At 45.4% G+C, this 17,206-nt stretch overlaps 1 protein-coding gene across 1 annotated transcript; it reads left to right on the plus strand.

Moving 5' to 3' along the window:
- The first annotated feature begins 7,718 nt into the window (after window positions 1–7,718).
- Window positions 7,719–16,509, plus strand: LOC143284980 (uncharacterized). The gene is made up of 5 exons (XM_076592142.1): window positions 7,719–8,399; window positions 9,408–9,522; window positions 11,483–11,686; window positions 12,895–13,341; window positions 14,645–16,509. The coding sequence occupies exons 1-5, from the start codon at window positions 8,188–8,190 to the stop codon at window positions 15,785–15,787; spliced, it is 2,121 nt and encodes a 706-aa protein (XP_076448257.1). The 5' UTR covers window positions 7,719–8,187; the 3' UTR covers window positions 15,788–16,509.
- The last annotated feature ends 697 nt before the right edge of the window (window positions 16,510–17,206 follow it).

The raw sequence follows: 17,206 nt of genomic DNA on the forward strand, positions 1-17,206 counted from the left end.
GTGTGTGTGTGTGTGCGTGTGTCATACACGTAGAAGCCCACTCGTGTACATACGAGGTGATCGTGGGAGTTGCAGCCCACGAACGAAGAAGAAGAAGACAACCAAGTTGACTCGATGGTGTGCGTGGTTCTTACGGTCCTACGACGCACAGATCGGGGAGTACTGCTGAACTGCTTCTGAACCAAGTGCGGGTCTGTCTGATCCACGACGTAGTGCAGTGGAGGTTCAGCTGGCTGAAGACACCGAGGGAGGTGACAGTCAGTGAGAAACAGTGCAACATACCTTGCGAGAGATCAGCTGAATGATATAAATTCTATAGACGGGTTTTGTCCGATGGTGGATGGGACTTTTTTCTGGTGAGGTTTACTGTTCTTATTTTTTTATTTTTTTTATTTTTTTTCTTCTTCTTCTTTTTTTCGGTCGAGGAAACCCTTGTCATCCTTTCAGCAGGTGATAGTAATAGATCGAGGAATGCAAGGCCTTAACAACACGTGATACCCGTTGTGATTTTACACAATTATGAAACAATTGGAGGGGGGGGGGGGGTTGGGGGGGGGGGGGGGAAGGGAGGGTATGACATGCAAAGAAATCTGTCAACAGGGCATTTTAATCGTGCAGCATTGACCTTTTACCTCTAACCTTCGGATGGGTTTATGGTTCAACCATAACAGATCGCTGTGCAAGAATCAATAAGGATTTTTTGAAAAGCAGCCTCTATCACTCTTCTTTCTTTCTCTTTCTTACTTTTTTTTTTTTATAATAAATGATGCTTTATTACAACTTTGACCCGCATGTACCACACACACACACACACACACACATACATACGCGCGCGCGCGCGAAATACTCAAATAAATAAATTCTAGACGCATGAAAGAATTTAGCGTTATGAAAACAGGTTCATCCCCAGCATTGACCAGTGACATGTCATCAACAAGCTGAGGTTGGTCATGCAGAAAGAGAATGAAGGACTGCAACAAATATAATGATAAAGGTGAATAATTGAATCACTGATATACCTAGCACTCAGTCATGAAAACCGCTGTCCATATGTGCTTTCTTGTTGCAATACACATGTTTTGCATAACACATTACATCACTGATATACCTAGCACTCAGTCAAGAAAACCGCTGTCCATATGTGCTTTCTTGGTGCAATACACATATTTTGCATAACACATTACATCAATGTTACATACACACACTAAAATGTACCTAGAAAACTGCGCGCGCCCCCCCCCCCCCCCACACACACACACACTCACTCACACGTCATGTTATATTACACTGCCCCCACTGTCCCAGCACTGTCCTGTTGTGTGCGTGTGTGTGTGTTGGTGCTCATGTACGTTTATGTGTATTTGATTGTGCTTTCATATCTGTGAAACTGCATGTCTGTTGCATATGTGTGTGTGAATGTGTGTCTGCATGTCTCCCATTTGTTTGCTCATTTATCATCTCTCTTTTTTTGTAATATTATTATTAGTAGTAGTAGTAGCATTTTTTATGCATTTATCTATTATTATTTTATTTTTTTTAATGTTTTTTTTGGTTTTGGTTTTTTTCCTCGAGGCCTGACTAAGCGCATTGGTTTATGCTGCTGGTCAGGCATCTCCTTGGCAGATGTGGTGTAGCGTATATGTATTTGACCGAACGCAGTGACGCCTCCTCGAGAAACTGATACTGATACTGTCCCTACCTGTGCGGTAATGACTGGAGTATAATTTGTGTTGTTGAGTGGTTGTCCGGGTGCTAAGTCTTCCGGGCGAGACAATTCATGCAGACATAGTGGACATCGCGCTTTAAAGGAGCAACGCCAACCACAAAGTTTTGTCTTTGTCAAAAAATTCTACAGAAAATTAATTTCAGTGTGATATGGAAACACACACACACACACACACACACACACACACACACACACACACACACACATATATATATATATATATATCAATGCAAACTGACGAACTGAGAGAGATATAGAGCTGATGGCTAGTGCCGTGTGGGACTGGGCACGGGGACTGAAATACCGGGAGTGTAGTTTGTCTTGTTGATTAATGTCTCTTAACAGTTTAAAATCATACAACAATTCAAAAACATTAAGAAATTAACGAACAAAACTGTACAAAAAATGCTTCAACACTTGAGATAAATGTGTTCAGCGACATCATTAAGTACAGTAGTTTGCTATGTCATTTGCAGTTCCAGTCAAAAGTCTGTGTGTGCTCTTCGTGCATTTGGCTGTGTGTGTCACTTTGTGTGTGTGTGTGTGTGTGTGTGTGTGTGTGTGTGTGTGTGACCTCAACTGACTTCCAACAAGAAACTGAAACTAAATGACTTGAGCTAACACCATCATCATTATCTTTTCCAGTTCACCGTTTGGCGTGCATGAGACTGGGTGACGTCATTTCCGTTCTCATGGTTGGCAGACGATTGTTTGCGATTCGTCGGAAACTGTAATTCATATCATGGAAACTGAGGTGTGGTGGCTGTAATGTAGCCTAATAATTATGCTCTGTGTTTCAAAAGATTGGGGAGGTGGAGGCTTGGTCTGGGATTGGCACGAGGAAAGAAAACGAGTAATTTATTTCAAAATTGAGTGATTTGAGCTACCTAACTGGTAGACAAGCCCTGAGAAGGGAAGCATGGCTTCAGGTATTGAAGAACTGACTTTAAAAAAGATACAAAAATCCGTAATCAAGCTTGGAACACAGAGAAGGGAGAAAACAATGCAGAAAATATAAATTAAAAACTGGCGTGGACAGTATTTTTGAAACATCAAATTTCCTTAGGATCCGAATGTACTTTAAAGCTTTCTTCTCTTCTCCCCCCTTAACACTGTGAAGTCATTGGGGCGTTGAACAGAACTATTTACCATGCAGATTTCTTCAGGTCTGTCGGTTGTATGGGTTTTCGCATTGTAAAAAGGTGGGGGGGTAGGGGTAGAAGGAGAAGAAGGAAGAAGAGGTAGGATAACAGGCAGAGGATAGGTGCACAATCCGCTCTCTCCTCGTACCACAGCAGTGTCTTTTAGTAAGATGAATTGAGGTGTGTTTTTTTTCTAACTTAACACAGCACTTATCAGCACATCCTAACTTAGCAGCACATCATAACCTTGCAGTTAGCAGTTAGCAGCGTTAGCAGTTAGCAGCACACAGCCCTCCTGGTTAACAGATGTTTTTCTCAGTGGAGCCTCAGTCTCTCAGTCTGGCTTCCTAGATTGCTAACAGCAGGGAAAAGGCCGCAACTATGTGAGCTTGCTGTTTATATTCATGCTTTCCCAACTGGTACAACTCAGTGGACCAATGGTCCAAACACTCCAGTCTGTGTCTATGATTTAGAGACACATCACCTGATTGGTTGTAAACACACTGTGTATAAAATGTTCCAAACGGACACCTCTGGTTGGTCACAAGAAGATGACTGATGTCAGGGATGCAATACACACACACTGTCCTGATCCCTACAAACACTTCAGCAGGGAACGGGTGGGGGGAGGGATGAGGAGAGTGGGGGAGGAGGGAGTTGAAGTGGTGTCTGAGAGGCTAATTGTTCTGGCTATGTTTGACTGTGAGGTGCCTGCAAGTGGCTTAACAACAGAGCAGGCATGTGGGCTTAGCAGGGGAGGAGAGGGTTCGGAGAGAGGGAGGGTGAGGGGGTGGGGGTGGGGGGAGGGGGGTGGAGAGGGAAGGGACTTCCTATGACCAACAGTCTCAAGTGGGGGAGGAGTGGGGATAGGGTGGGGGGAGTAGGGGGGGGGTGGTAAACGAGGGGTTGTGTACTGTGGCTTGTGGATGCCACAACCCAACCATAACCTGACACTATAACAGCATAATTATGGTTTCCTCGTCAATTCTGCAAGTGTTTTTTTTTCGTTTGTTTTACTTCTTTTTGTCAATTTTTTGTTTTTAAAGATGTTTATTTGTTTATTTATTTATTTTTATCACGTTTTTATTTTCTAAAATGTATATTTATTTATTTATTTATTTTGGGGTGGCAGGGTGGTTCTGTCCATTTTTTTCTGTTTTCTCCTCTGTATATCTCCCTAAGCAGATCTTTGGTGGATTGTTTCAGCAAGCTTTCTGGATCTTTATGAAGATTTTGCACTTTGAACTAAAGTACTTTTGAAGTCCAAGCCAGGCGCTAGGCGTGACCACTGACCATTGGGCAGCGGTCAAGAAACCACGAACCACGTGAATGGAGGTGAGCAAACACTAGAGCACACCTCCAGGCAGTTGGACAAAAAGTTATTTCCTGGTCGGTGGTGGGAGGAGTGGGGTAGGTGGGGGGTGGAGGGGAGGGACAGAAAGAGAGAGGGGGTGAGGGCTGCACATTTAACGTGAGCAGGAGACTCGCTCAAGTGAAGCTTAGTCAACGCAGGTGATTTTTATAACCATGTAGAATTGTATCAGTATGCCGATACTGAAATAAACAATTAAAACTCGTCTCATTTGTTTTACAGTGTTCAAGACACGTTGTTTGCATTGTGCGTGAGATGTGTGTGTGTGTGTGTGTGTGTGTGTGTGTGTGTGTGTGTGTGTGTCTGTATGTGTGTGTGTGAACTGCATGTAAGCTCTGTTGTGAATAATTTACAATAAAAAAAAAGGAAAAAAAGAGTTGAGAACGAGGATGGAATTATTACTAAATGTCGGCAGTCGTTGGGGGTGATCACAGATCGCTACACAAACAGTTTTCTCAGTGCCTTCACTGTCACGGGTTATGCTTCGGGTCCCTGGCTGCATCAGACAGCCATCAAGTCAGGGTGGTGTCAGTCAGTGGCGGGACTTTGCCGAAGGACAGCGCACTATGTCGTCTTTTGGTCACTGTTTTACATTGACGTACAAAGTGTAAGGATGTTCCGCCGGGGTGAGGTACGCGAGAGCAGGTGCTTGTTCCGCTGATGATCATGTCTATGCAATTATCTGTCTCTGTCTGTCTGTCTGTCTGTCTGTCTGTCTGTCTCTCCCTCTCGTTATTACATATCCACTTGCACTTAGTCTGTTCATTCATTACTTTGTTTTACATTGACGAACAAAACTGCCAGGATGATACGTTAGAGCAGGCTGATTATCATGACTATGCAATTGTTTGTTTGTCTGTCTGTCTGTCTGTCTTCTGTCTCTCTCGTTATTATATATCCACTTGCACTTAGTGTATTCATTCACCACTTTGTTGGTCAATCACTCTGATTATGTACAGTTTTGTTAAGCACCTCTCAGTCCATCCGCCTCACCTTTTCCCTTCCCGCCCCCCTGTGTGTTCGTATTGTACCGTCGTCACGAAACTGGGTTCTGAATAATGTGTAACCATCAAACTACGATCACGCATGCATAGCATGCACACACCTGCGCGCGTGTACGCACACCCCCACGCATGTACATTTACAAGCACTTTAGTAGGTAGGTATATTTCGTGCGTACTTATGTAAACAAACACACAGCCGTACTAACACACATACATGTATGCATGCACACGTACATGCACTCAAACGCGTATAATTTCCAGCTGGATTAATTAACGAAACTATATTTATTGATTTGTATGCCAGGCATGTACACACACTGGCATGGGGGTGGGAATCGTATTTCATGGATTTGTTTGCTTTTAAAGCTCCATTACATTGATGTTGAAATATTGACCGATGGAAAAGTTTTGCGGATTTGAGTGGTGGTAATTATAAAGAAATGTGATCTTATTAAACTTTAAGAAGACAGAGCTGTTGTGATTTGAGCTGTGGCAGTATACATTTATACTATATGTATAGAGCTGTGGAGTCTAGATATATTGTAACACATGAGTTCTGATGATACTGAGCTAGAGATACTGAGCTCTGAGAATATAGACCAGTTGGAATAGGTGTACTTCTTTTGAGTGCATTGGTTGAAACTATCGTCCCTAGTTTCAAAAAAGAGTGGGGCATTCACTCCGCCATGTTCCATATTCAGGATATTGAGCTCTGACAGAATAAAGCAGGAGGACATAAAGCTATAGGACGTTACAGAGCGAATCGTGTGCAGAACAAGTCACAACCCTGACAGAACGTCCAAAGGCAACACTGCCGTGGGAATCAGGTAGCGCGAGCTCCACTGTCTTTATTACCGCCGTTGACTCAGGGGATAGAGCTACGAAGTCAAAGCCTCCATGGACAAATAAGTGTGTGTGTGAGGGGTGGGAGTGTTCTGGGTGCCTTTTTTTTGCATGTATAGGCTGTTTGATAATGAGCACCTGTCCGATATTTTGATTTGAATATTGACTCATATAACATTAGAAACCTGGAACACAATAGTTTGATGATCAATGTTTTTGCTAACGCATTTTCTATCGTCTTGAATATATATATATATATATATATATATATATATATATATATATATATATGGGCCAGGTTACGACAAGCTGAAGTGAGATAACGGACTGAGAAGATGAACCTTTCCATCATAATTTATGCCTTACCATCAGCTAACAGTACTACTGCCATTCACTGAAGGGGGAAGATTGTGAGACAGAAGAAGTAGGTATAATCATCGGTGCTCGACAAACTCTGCAAAAGTGCTCCCTACGTTCACGTTAAGCCCAACCAGTTGCTGCCAGCCAGTTGCCGTCAGCCTGACACAGCAACACACTTCAGTCACACATAGCCAGTTGCCGTCAGCCTGACACAGCAACACACTTCAGTCCGACAATGCCAGTTGCCGTCAGCCTGACACAGCAACACACTTCAGTCACACACAGCCAGTTGCCGTCAGTCTGACACAGCAACCCACTTCAGTCTGACAATACCAGTTGCCGTCAGCCTGACACAGCAACACACTTCAGTCACACACAGCCAGTTGCCGTCAGTCTGACACAGCAACCCACTTCAGTCTGACAATACCAGTTGCCGTCAGCCTGACACAGCAACACACTTCAGTCAGACAATGCCAGTTGCCGTCAGCTACGACGAAAGAAACGAATTTTATCGGGATTCACGCTGCTTGTGTCATTGAAGAGTCCCAGTCCCTAGCACCACCCATCCGTCTAATATTTCTACACGAGACAATATCATAAAGTTAGCTGGAGACGGCTGGTGGCCAGTGTGAACACTTATCGCCGGTATCCACGGCAAGAATGCGCAAAATGGCGTGTGTACAATTTCTGGCCAGGTGTTGTCTGCAACTGGCTAGGTTTAGTTTGAACGTAGCCTTCGACGTTTTGGATGATCCTGACCAAAAAATGACAAAAATTCATATCTTTTGTCATCGCTAATTTTGTTTTCATCATAGTTTGAGAGTAACGTTATGGTGCTTTTTGAAGTTCACACCTGTAATTAAATAGGTCTATACAGATTACAATAGTCTTACAGATATATTGATGATATTACACACAAAGATAGATAGACAGATAGATAGATAAATTCAGAGAGAGAGATTACGAAATTTCAAACTAATTGTGCAGTGGCTTTCAAAACGTCTATACAACTTTGTCAGCCAGTTCCCTCAAAGCCATGGTCGACAACCTACTAGACGGGAACAGTGTTGTGATGACGTCACGCTAAGCCAGAAGTAACACGGAAGTCACAGTCTGTGCGTCAAACAAAGTCGTTGTAATCGTTGTCACAATACTCAAGCACCCAGACGTTCGGCTACACTTGACCTGCACAGGTTCACGGTTGGGGATGACGCATATATAAACGCGTATGCCTGTCAGTGGGACCATTACCCCCGAGAGGAAGAAGAAAACTGTTACTTCCACTGGTTTTGCCGTGTGGGTCCTTTTCGCGAAAGACGTCTGTTGATTGTGCTGGGGAGATGTTCTTTTCTTTCAGTTTTGACAAAGTTTCAGTCTTGGTTTGTTGCAGTTTCCAAGTTACTTCTTTCGTGTCCGTTTCTCGCTTTGGATGCTTTTGGTTGTGTTGCTTTGTTCACGTTCCACTGTTTGAGACTTCTGAGATTCCGACAGTCCGCACGGTGACCAGAAAGTGACTGTTGCAGTCCTGTAATTTTTCTCCCTTCTTTTTCCTCCTGGAAACAAACTACCGTCATACAACAGTTACTTGGAGACAAGTGGGTTTTTTTGTTTGTTTGTTTGCTTTCTTTTGTTGTTGTTGAAATGACGACGTGAAGTGGCTACATCCCTGAATAATCACCGGTTGTCATCCTTTGACTGTTGGCGTGGAAACGAACGATTTTAACACGCTGGACAACCACCATGGGCATTTTGAAAGAAATTCTTTTTGAATATATTGATTACTTCAAGGCGACCTTTGCTCGCTGCATGTTTTTAATGCACGCAACAATCGTAATATGGCGGACAGTCGTGCTTTTGGGCACTACCTATTGGCTGATAGCGATTGGCGTCGTCTGTTTGTTCATTGAGTACTTCGTCACATTAATCGTCAGAAATGGACAGGAGTGGAATTGGTAAGTCGTAGCTGTGTATGTGTGTGTGTGTGTGTGTGTGTGTGTGTGTGTGTGTGTGGAGGGGTGGTGGTGGTGGGGGGGGGTGTTCGTGCGTTAATTTGACGCATGTGATTTATACCTGTCTTCATTTTTCAGTATTTTATTTGGACAACTTTGACGTTTCCCCAGCATTTTTTTTCTCTCCTTTGCAATACAAACACGTAAAATGATAATGATAATATATATAATAAAAGAAGAAGATATATGTACAGTGTCCTGTGACATGTATACAGTGCTTTGTGATGTATACAGTGCCCCGTGACATGTATACAGTGCCCTCGCTGTAACATGTGTACAGAGCCTTGAGACATGCAAAGGGTGGATATTTTCCCGATCTCTCAGGTCACCGTATGTGCAGAACTGGTAGTGCCTCAACCCCCTTAGTGTGTACACGCACATTAAATATTGTGTAAGCCATGTCAGCATTCGGTGTGTTGTGGAAACAAGAACATACCCCCGAAAATGGAGTATATCTGCCTACGTGCGGGGTAAATAAACAAAACGGTCATTCACGTAAATGTTCCATGTATGTCTGAATGTGTATGTATGCGTACCTGAAACCTGATTGAATGACACAGGAAACGAATGATGAGGGCCCAGTGGCAGCCCACATCAGTCGGTTCTACCCAAATAGGCAGCCTGTTGTGCAAATGATCCCGAGTTTGTAAAGCGCTTGGAGCTTGGTCATGTATACAGTGCCCGGTGACATGTATACAGTGCCATGTGACATGTATACAGTGCCCTGGGACATGTATACATTGCCCTGGGACATGTATACAGTGCCCTGGGACATGTATACATTGCCCTGGGACATGTATACAGTGCCCTGGGACATGTATACATTGCCCTGGGACATGCATACAGTGCCCTGTGACATGTATACAGTGCCCTGGGACATGTATACAGTGCCCTGGGACATGTATACAGTGCCCTGGGACATGTATAATCATAGTCCTCTGTGCCCCGCAGGTTCAGTCCGGCCACTTTGTGCTACCTGATCAGCGCCTTGCCGGGACTGTGGCTGCAGAAGCTTTATCACCTGGGCCACTACGGAAACATAGCCAGCACTTCTGTAGCCACAGTGGTCAGTGGATATATTCTCCCTGCTTGTCTCTCTGTCTGCCTGTCTGTCGAACTCCTTCGTAGCCACCGTGGTCAGTGGGTATTCTCCCTATCTGTCTGTCTGTCTATATCTCTATCTGTCTCTCTGTCTGTCTGTTCGTGGGGTTGGCTGTGTTGTGGCTGACTGTGTGTTTGACTGTTCACTTTTTATTCTGAAAAATGATGGGGCTCCATGGTGTGTTCCGATCCACCCACCCCCTAAGTGTCAATCGCGTTCTGATTGACTGCTGGCATCTGCGTGGTACTGATCAGGCACAAGCAGTGTACAGACAGATCCATGAAGATCTTTTGGTGTTCCGGAATGCCCCTCGTCCGAACACCCTTTTCCAGTTCCCGAGGGAAATCGATGTTTTTAACTTCATTTGAAATTTACGTGGTTGATGTTATATTTTTACGATGTTTTAACATTATTTTCTATTAAAAACTTGGTTCGAGTCTTACGTAGATTCAGTGAGGCGTCAGTGAACTGGTTCCTTTAATGTTATTTTAATGAACCTTTTAACATTATTGTTTTTTTTTTTATTTCAAGAACTGATGGGCAATAATAATAATAATAATAAATAGATTACCCACAAGACCATCCTCAGTTAAGTGTGTATCACCAGACCATGTCCAGGTAAGTGTGCACCCACAAGAACATCCCCAGTTGGGTGTGTACCCACCGCACCATTCCCAGTTAGGTGTGCACCCACCACACCATCCCAGTTAGGTGTGTACCCACCAGACCATCCCCAGTTAGGTGTGCACACACCGCACCATTCCCAGTTAGGTGTGTACCCACCACACCATTCCCAGTTAGGTGTGTGCACACCACACCATTCCCAGTTAGGTGTGTACATACCACACCATTCCCAGTAAGGTGTGTACCCACTACACCGTCCCCAGTTAGGTGTGTATCCACCAGACCATCTCCAGTTAGGTGTGTACATACCACACCGTTCCCAGTTAGGTGTGTACCCACCATATCGTCCCCCAGTTAGGTGTGTACCCACCACACCATCCCAGTTAGGTGTGTACCCACCAGACCATCCCCAGTTAGGTGTGTACCCACCACACCATCCCAGTTAGGTGTGTACCCACCACACCATCCCAGTTAGGTGTGTACCCACCACACCATCCCAGTTAGGTGTGTACCCACCACACCATCCCAGTTAGGTGTGTACCCACCAGACCATCCCCAGTTAGGTGTGTATATACCACAATGTTCCCAGTTAGGTGTGTACCCACCAGACCATCCCCAGTTAGGTGTGTATATACCACAATGTTCCCAGTTAGGTGTGTACCCACCATAGTATCCCCAGTTAGACGTGTTTACTCCCCATTGTTAGATGTGTATACACGACACCATTCCCAGTGTACCCACCAGACCATCCCCAGTTAGGTGTGTACCCGCAACACTATTCCCAGTTAGATGTGTACCCACAACATCATTCCCAGTTAGGTGTGTACCCACCAGACCATCCCCAGTTAGTTGTGTACCCACAACACCATTCCCAGTTAGGTGTGTACCCACAACACCATTCCCAGTTAGGTGTGTACCCACAACACCATTCCCAGTTAGGTGTGTACCCACAACACCATTCCCAGTTAGGTGTGTACCCACAACACCATTCCCAGTTAGGTGTGTACCCACAACACCATTCCCAGTTAGATGTGTATCCACGACACCATTCCCAGTTAGGTGTGTACCCACAACACCATTCCCAGTTAGGTGTGTACCCACAACACCATTCCCAGTTAGGTGTGTACCCACAACACCATTCCCAGTTAGATGTGTATCCACGACACCATCACCCAGTTAGATGTGTATCCACGACACCATCCCCAGTTGGGCGTGTACCAACCACACACACAGTATCCCAGGTTGTGTACCCACCAGGCCATCCTCCCAGACATACAGCTGATCCCTGTTCCATGTGCAGCCATCGACCTCCGTGACGCTGGACTTCTCACAGGAGGACTGGATGCTGCTGTCTGAGCAAACCATGATGGTGACCATCATCCTCAGCCGCTGGCTGCTGCCCAAAGGCCAGATGACCCACAACGAGGTGTCCCAGCTGCTGTTGCTCTACCTCTCCCTCTCCTCAGACATCATCGACTTCCTCTCCATCTTCAGCTTCACTGCGGTCAGTGGCACGTGCGCTGGTGATTGTGTATTATGGTGGTGGTGTCGTGCAAGGTGGCAGGGTGGTTGGGATGGGAGGCAGGGAATTTTACATCACGTTATAGGTCTTGGTTTGGGTTCCTTTCACAAGTGCCAGGAAAGAGTTCTTTGGCATGAGCGTTTGTACCTCCGACCCCTCCTGCTGGGAAGGAAAATAAGAGTGGGTGTGAATGGAAATTTGTCTAAAGCAGTTCTCCAAATGATCTGAGCATCCATTGTCTTTTTTTTTATGATGAGTTACCATAAGCTCATTCATTGTTAAATGATATAGTCTCACTCCAGTACGTATTTGACAAACGGTACACTGTTAGCTCAATCACTGTCGTGTTACGTTAAGTCTTGGCCTAATCATTATTGTTAAAAGAACAGCACGCGACCTGTCCCAGTAGTTATTGTTATACGCTCGTAGGACCCACAAATCCTAACCTACATTTGTTAGATTTTGGTGCTTCCATTATTCAGTAGGCCTAATTGTCGTGAGACTTTCCTTCTGATTATTTCTTCTTCTGTTGATCCTGTCCCTTCTGTAAAGTGATAAATATCTTGCTGCTCAGTCTTCTGTTGGTAATCGACCAGTCGGTGTGACATTCACTCTGACACACTTGTTCACTCACTCACTCACTCATTCCCTCGACCGCTGGGGTCGTTGGGGGGACATGAGGAAGATGTCATAGCTCGCCACGCCGTTCTGTTGGCAGCTGTCGTGAGGAGATCTGGCATCGTCATTTTGGTCCATTCCTTGACGTTGTCAGACCAGCTTTTTTTCTGCCGCCCCCGTCTGCGCCCTCCCTCTACAGTCCCTTGCAGGAATGTTTTGGAGAGGGTGTTATGTCGTATGACGTGACCAAACCATGCCATCTTCCGTCGTTTGACAGTCGCCAGCAGTGGTTCTTGGGGCCCAACAAGGTTGCTGACCAGGTTCCGCACATAGTCATTGGTCTTGTGCTCCTTGTAGGAGATGTGTAGTAGTCTCCTCAAGCACTTGGTTTCGAATGCTTGGATTCTTCTTTCTGTTTCTGCCATCAGTGTCCACACTTGTTAGTAACTGTGAATGGCTGTGACACTCACTCTGACACACCCGGTAGTGACCATGCATGGATGTGACACTGACACTCCTGTTGGTGACCATACATGGATGTGACACTCACTCTGACACACCTGTCCCCACAGGTGGCGAACGACGAGGCCTACTGCTACGTGCTGCTCTTCTGGTGGACCTGGGCCATGCTGCAGTTCACCCTCGTCCTCACCTCCACCCACGACACCGACACCGACAATGACGCCGGCAACAAAGACAACAACAAACCCGGTGATATCGAATCGGGCAAGGAGACCACCACCACCACTGGCGACACAGAGAACAGCGGGAACAGAGAGGAGGAGGAGGACGAGATCACCGCTGAGGACGGCGAGGAAGGGAACGGCACCAAGGGGGGTACCGCGGAGGGTGGAGGAGAGCAGGGAGGGGGGAAGGAGACGGAGAAGGAGAGTGCGGTGAAGAGTCTGAAGCTGCGGGAGGTGCTGTGCTCCAGCGAGCTGTGGGCCATCCTCGTGGTCTTCTTCCTTCAGGACGGGCCCTTCCTAGCCAACAGGCTGGTCGTCATGCTCTACTTCAAGGTCTGCTTGGCCGCCCCTGTCTTACCTTCTCTGTTTCTCTGTCTCTCTGGTCCGCAGTCTGTCTCTCTGTTTCTCTGTCTTTCTGATCCTCTTTTTGTCTCTGTTTCTCTGTCTCTGTTCCTCTGTCTGTCTCTGTGTTCCCCTGTCTTTCTGTTCCTCTGTCTCTGTTTGTCAGTGTATCTCTTTGTTCGTTTGTCTGTTTCTCTGTCTGTCTGTTCCTCCATCTTTCTGTTTCTCTGTCTGTCTCCCTGTACCTCTATCTCTCTGTTCATTTTTCTATCTTTCTGTTTCTCTGTCTGTCTCTCTGTTCCACTCTCTTTTTTGTTCCTCTGTCTGTCGCTGTCTCTGTCTCTGTTCATCTGTCTTTCTGTTCATCTGTTTGTCTCTCTGTTCCTGTGTATGTCCCCACTGTTCCTCTGTCTCTCTATTCATCTGTCTGCCGCTCTGTTCCTCTGTCTTGTTGTTCCTCTCTCTGTGTCTCTGTTCCTCTGTTTGTCTTTCTGTTCCTTTTTCTCTCTGTTCCTCTGTCTATCTATTCCTCTGTCAGTCTCTCTGTTCCTCTGTCGGTCTCTCTGTTCCTCTGTTGGTCTCTCTGTTCTTCTCTCTCTATATTCCTCTGTCGGTCTCTCTGTTTTCCGTCTCTCTGTTCCTCTGTTGGTCTCTCTGTTCTTCTGTCTTTCTGTTCCTCCAACTCTCAGTCTGTCTCTCTGCCTCGCTGTCTCTCTATACCTGTCTCTCTGTTCATCATTCAACTTGTCTATTTTTCTTTTTCGGTCTGTGTGGCTGGCTCTCACGCAAAGTGCATGTGGATGAATCTATTCAGAATGACAACTTTTTTTCGGGGATATATTATGGGGTTTTTTGGGGGGCAGTTTTCGTCAGGGATATGTTATGGTTTTACTTGGCAGTTTTTGTCAGGGATATGTTATGGTTTTATTTGGCAGTTTTTGTCGAGGATGTGTTATGGTTTTATTTAGCAATTTTTGTCGGGAGTTTATTATGGTTTTATTTGGCAGTTTTTGTCGGGAATTTATTGTGGTTTCATTTGGCAAGATTTTGTCGAGGATTTATTATGGTTAGGCAATTTTTGTCGGTGATTTATCATCGTTTTATTTGGCAATTTTGTCGGGGATTTATCATGGTTTTATTTAGCAATTTTTGTCGTTGATCTATCATGGTTTTATTGGTCAATTTTTGTCGTGGATTTATTATGGTTTTATTTGCAATGCCTACTTGAGAAGAATCCGCACACTGTGTATCGTTTGCTGACATATGTTTCTGGTTTTGTTTAATGTTGTTGCAGGTGTTCAATTACACCATCATCTTCTTCATCTGCAAGAACCTTCTGGTGCTTGCCCTGCAGACCTACAGGGTCATAGTCCTCTTCATGGAAAGCAGAGCAAAGGTCAAGGAGTCGAAGGTGAAGGCTAAGGCTGCCATGCTAGCGAGGCGCTACTCTACCATCAGTCTCTACAGCTTCGGCAGCACAAGCACCGTTCGTGAGAACGACAGCGATGACGACAGTGATGACGACGGCGATAACAGAGGTGGTCGGAAAGTAATTTCTTCGTCTGTCGACAGCAGGGACGCTCTGAAAGGGAACGTGTTCGTAGTGTCCGAGACAGCAACACAAGCCGGATCTTCCATGTCCGCCGCCTATGACCCACCTCCCTCCAGCTCCGCGTTCGCAGGAATGCCCACCGTGGGCAGAAAGAACCTGCCTCCCATCCTCAGTCTTCTGGCCGCCAGCAACAAGAGCAGAGGGAGGTCACAGCCGTCACCCTCTTGGGCCAAAGTGCCCAGCAAGAGTCAGGGAGGTCCGCCGGAGAGGGACAGCGACCCGCACAACAACGAGGAGGGTGCCAGGAACTCTGCCGTGGAGGAGAAAGCTGCAGGACACGCCCCAGTGAGGTCCATCCACATAGCTCCGGGGGTGGCCATTGCTGTGCAGCCGCCCAGGACCAACGACCCGACCGCTCCCGGCGCCAGGAGAAAGTTCCTGAAGAAGGTCGCCTCTGAGGGAGCTCTTCCCACGGTGAAGGAGTCATCATCACCCGGCCTGGGGCGTCGGTCTTTGGACATGTCCAAGAGGACAGCAGCGAAAACCTCAGTCCCGGCCCACAGGACCTTCTCCGCCTGGCTCAGCGGGACCACCTCCTCCAGGGACACAGCGTCCCGCATGTCCCTGCAGCAGCAGCGAAAGTCAGCCATGGAGCGTTTTCTGATGGAATCATGTCACCCTCTTCAGGCGGAGAAGGAAGCATTTTCCTGGGCCAAGCCCTCGTCCAGTGATGCCTCAGGTCCCCGGTCCGGTGAGGACGTGGGCGGTCCGTCCAGAGCAGGGCAAGTGTCGCAACAGCCAGCAAGTCCCTCGTCCAGGCAGGCCCCGCCGCTGTCTATGATGTCACGGTCCGGCAGACACACTGACCACGGCTTGCAGTTCTGATCGGAGCTGTGCCTGTCTGTCTGTCTGTTTCACTGCCCTATATTTTTTCATTCATCTGTTCATTCATTAATGTATTTATGTATTTATTTATTCATTCATTCACTCATTCTTTCATTCATTTATTTGTTACTTTTTGACTCACTTGTGTAAACAAAGTGAGTCTATGTTTTAACCCGGTGTTCGGTTGTCTGTGTGTGTGTGTGTGTGTGTGTCCGTGGTAAACTTTAACATTGACATTTTCTCTGCAAATACTTTGTCAGTTGACACCAAATTAGGCATAAAAATAGGAAAAATTCAGTTCTTTCCAGTCATCTTCTTTAACACAATATTGCACCTCTGGGATGGGCACACACACACACACAAAATGAAGCCTAATTATATGCAAACTGCATTTACTGTTATATTTATATTTTTTGTATTCTCTAAACTTGGCACTTTGATCTGATATTCTGACCCAACAACAAGAGCAGTCATTATTATCATGTTTTGTTCAAACAGGAACTTCTTTTGCTAAGCATGGAAGTTTTATTTATTTTGCAAACATTTTGGTGCAGATAGTAAAAAAAGGGAAATTACTTTGTAATTAATGCTAGGGGACTTAATTTGCTTTAAACTGATCTTTCTCATCTTAAACATTACATTTTGAAATTATACTCAATACATAAAAAGCTTGGATTTTTTTTTAAGCGTATCACAAGTGAGTCTTGAAGGCCTTGCCTCTCTTGTTTTTTATTCGTTTCTTTATTTGTTTATCTGTTTATTTATTTGTTTAGTTATTCAATTATTCATTATTATTATTATTGATATTATTGTTGTTGTTGTTGTTGTTACCGCCATTCTCGTTGTTATGATTATTGTTCGTTTTATGTTTGTAGTTGGCAAAAGATGGCCGTTGCGGTCGACTAAACTGTAAATAACATAAACTGTGACTGATGCTGACATATTCATCAAACAAGCTGGAGTTCTGGTTTTACTTACAGTTGCAACCTTAGTTGGCTTTGAAAAAAAAAGAGTATATACTAAAAAAAAAAAAAAAAAAAAAAAAAAAAATTGTGGATGGCACATTCGAAACAGGACTGCAATTCTCGTTGATCACGTGTGGCTGAGACTTTCGGCAGACTAAAAGAGAAACAATTTTCTCTGTGCAAACATCGGGACCTTGTGGTAAACCATTGTACAGCTGACTCATTTCTCTTTGACTTTCGGACCTGTGATGTCTGTAGTTACTAATGATGATTCTGAACTGGGCAGGCAGGCAGACAGACAGGCAGGCAGACAGGCAGGCAGACGGACAGGCAGACAGGTAGGCAGACAGGCAGGCAGACAGACAGGCAGACGGAGAATCTTTTCAAATGAACGGAACACGAAGTACTGATTGACTGAAACGAGGGACAACAGACATACATTGCTCTGGCTATT

The sequence above is a fragment of the Babylonia areolata genome, chromosome 8 (genome assembly GCF_041734735.1).
Source record: "Babylonia areolata isolate BAREFJ2019XMU chromosome 8, ASM4173473v1, whole genome shotgun sequence".
In the NCBI taxonomy this organism is placed as follows: domain Eukaryota; kingdom Metazoa; phylum Mollusca; class Gastropoda; order Neogastropoda; family Buccinidae; genus Babylonia; species Babylonia areolata.

Coding starts and splice junctions, on each gene's coding strand:
- LOC143284980 (XM_076592142.1), top strand. CDS start 8,188: ATGGGCATTTTGAAAGAAATTCTTTTTGAATATATTGATTACTTCAAG. Junction 11,687..12,894: donor CCATCTTCAGCTTCACTGCG/GTCAGTGGCACG, acceptor CTGTCCCCACAG/GTGGCGAACGACGAGGCCTA. Junction 13,342..14,644: donor TCGTCATGCTCTACTTCAAG/GTCTGCTTGGCC, acceptor ATGTTGTTGCAG/GTGTTCAATTACACCATCAT.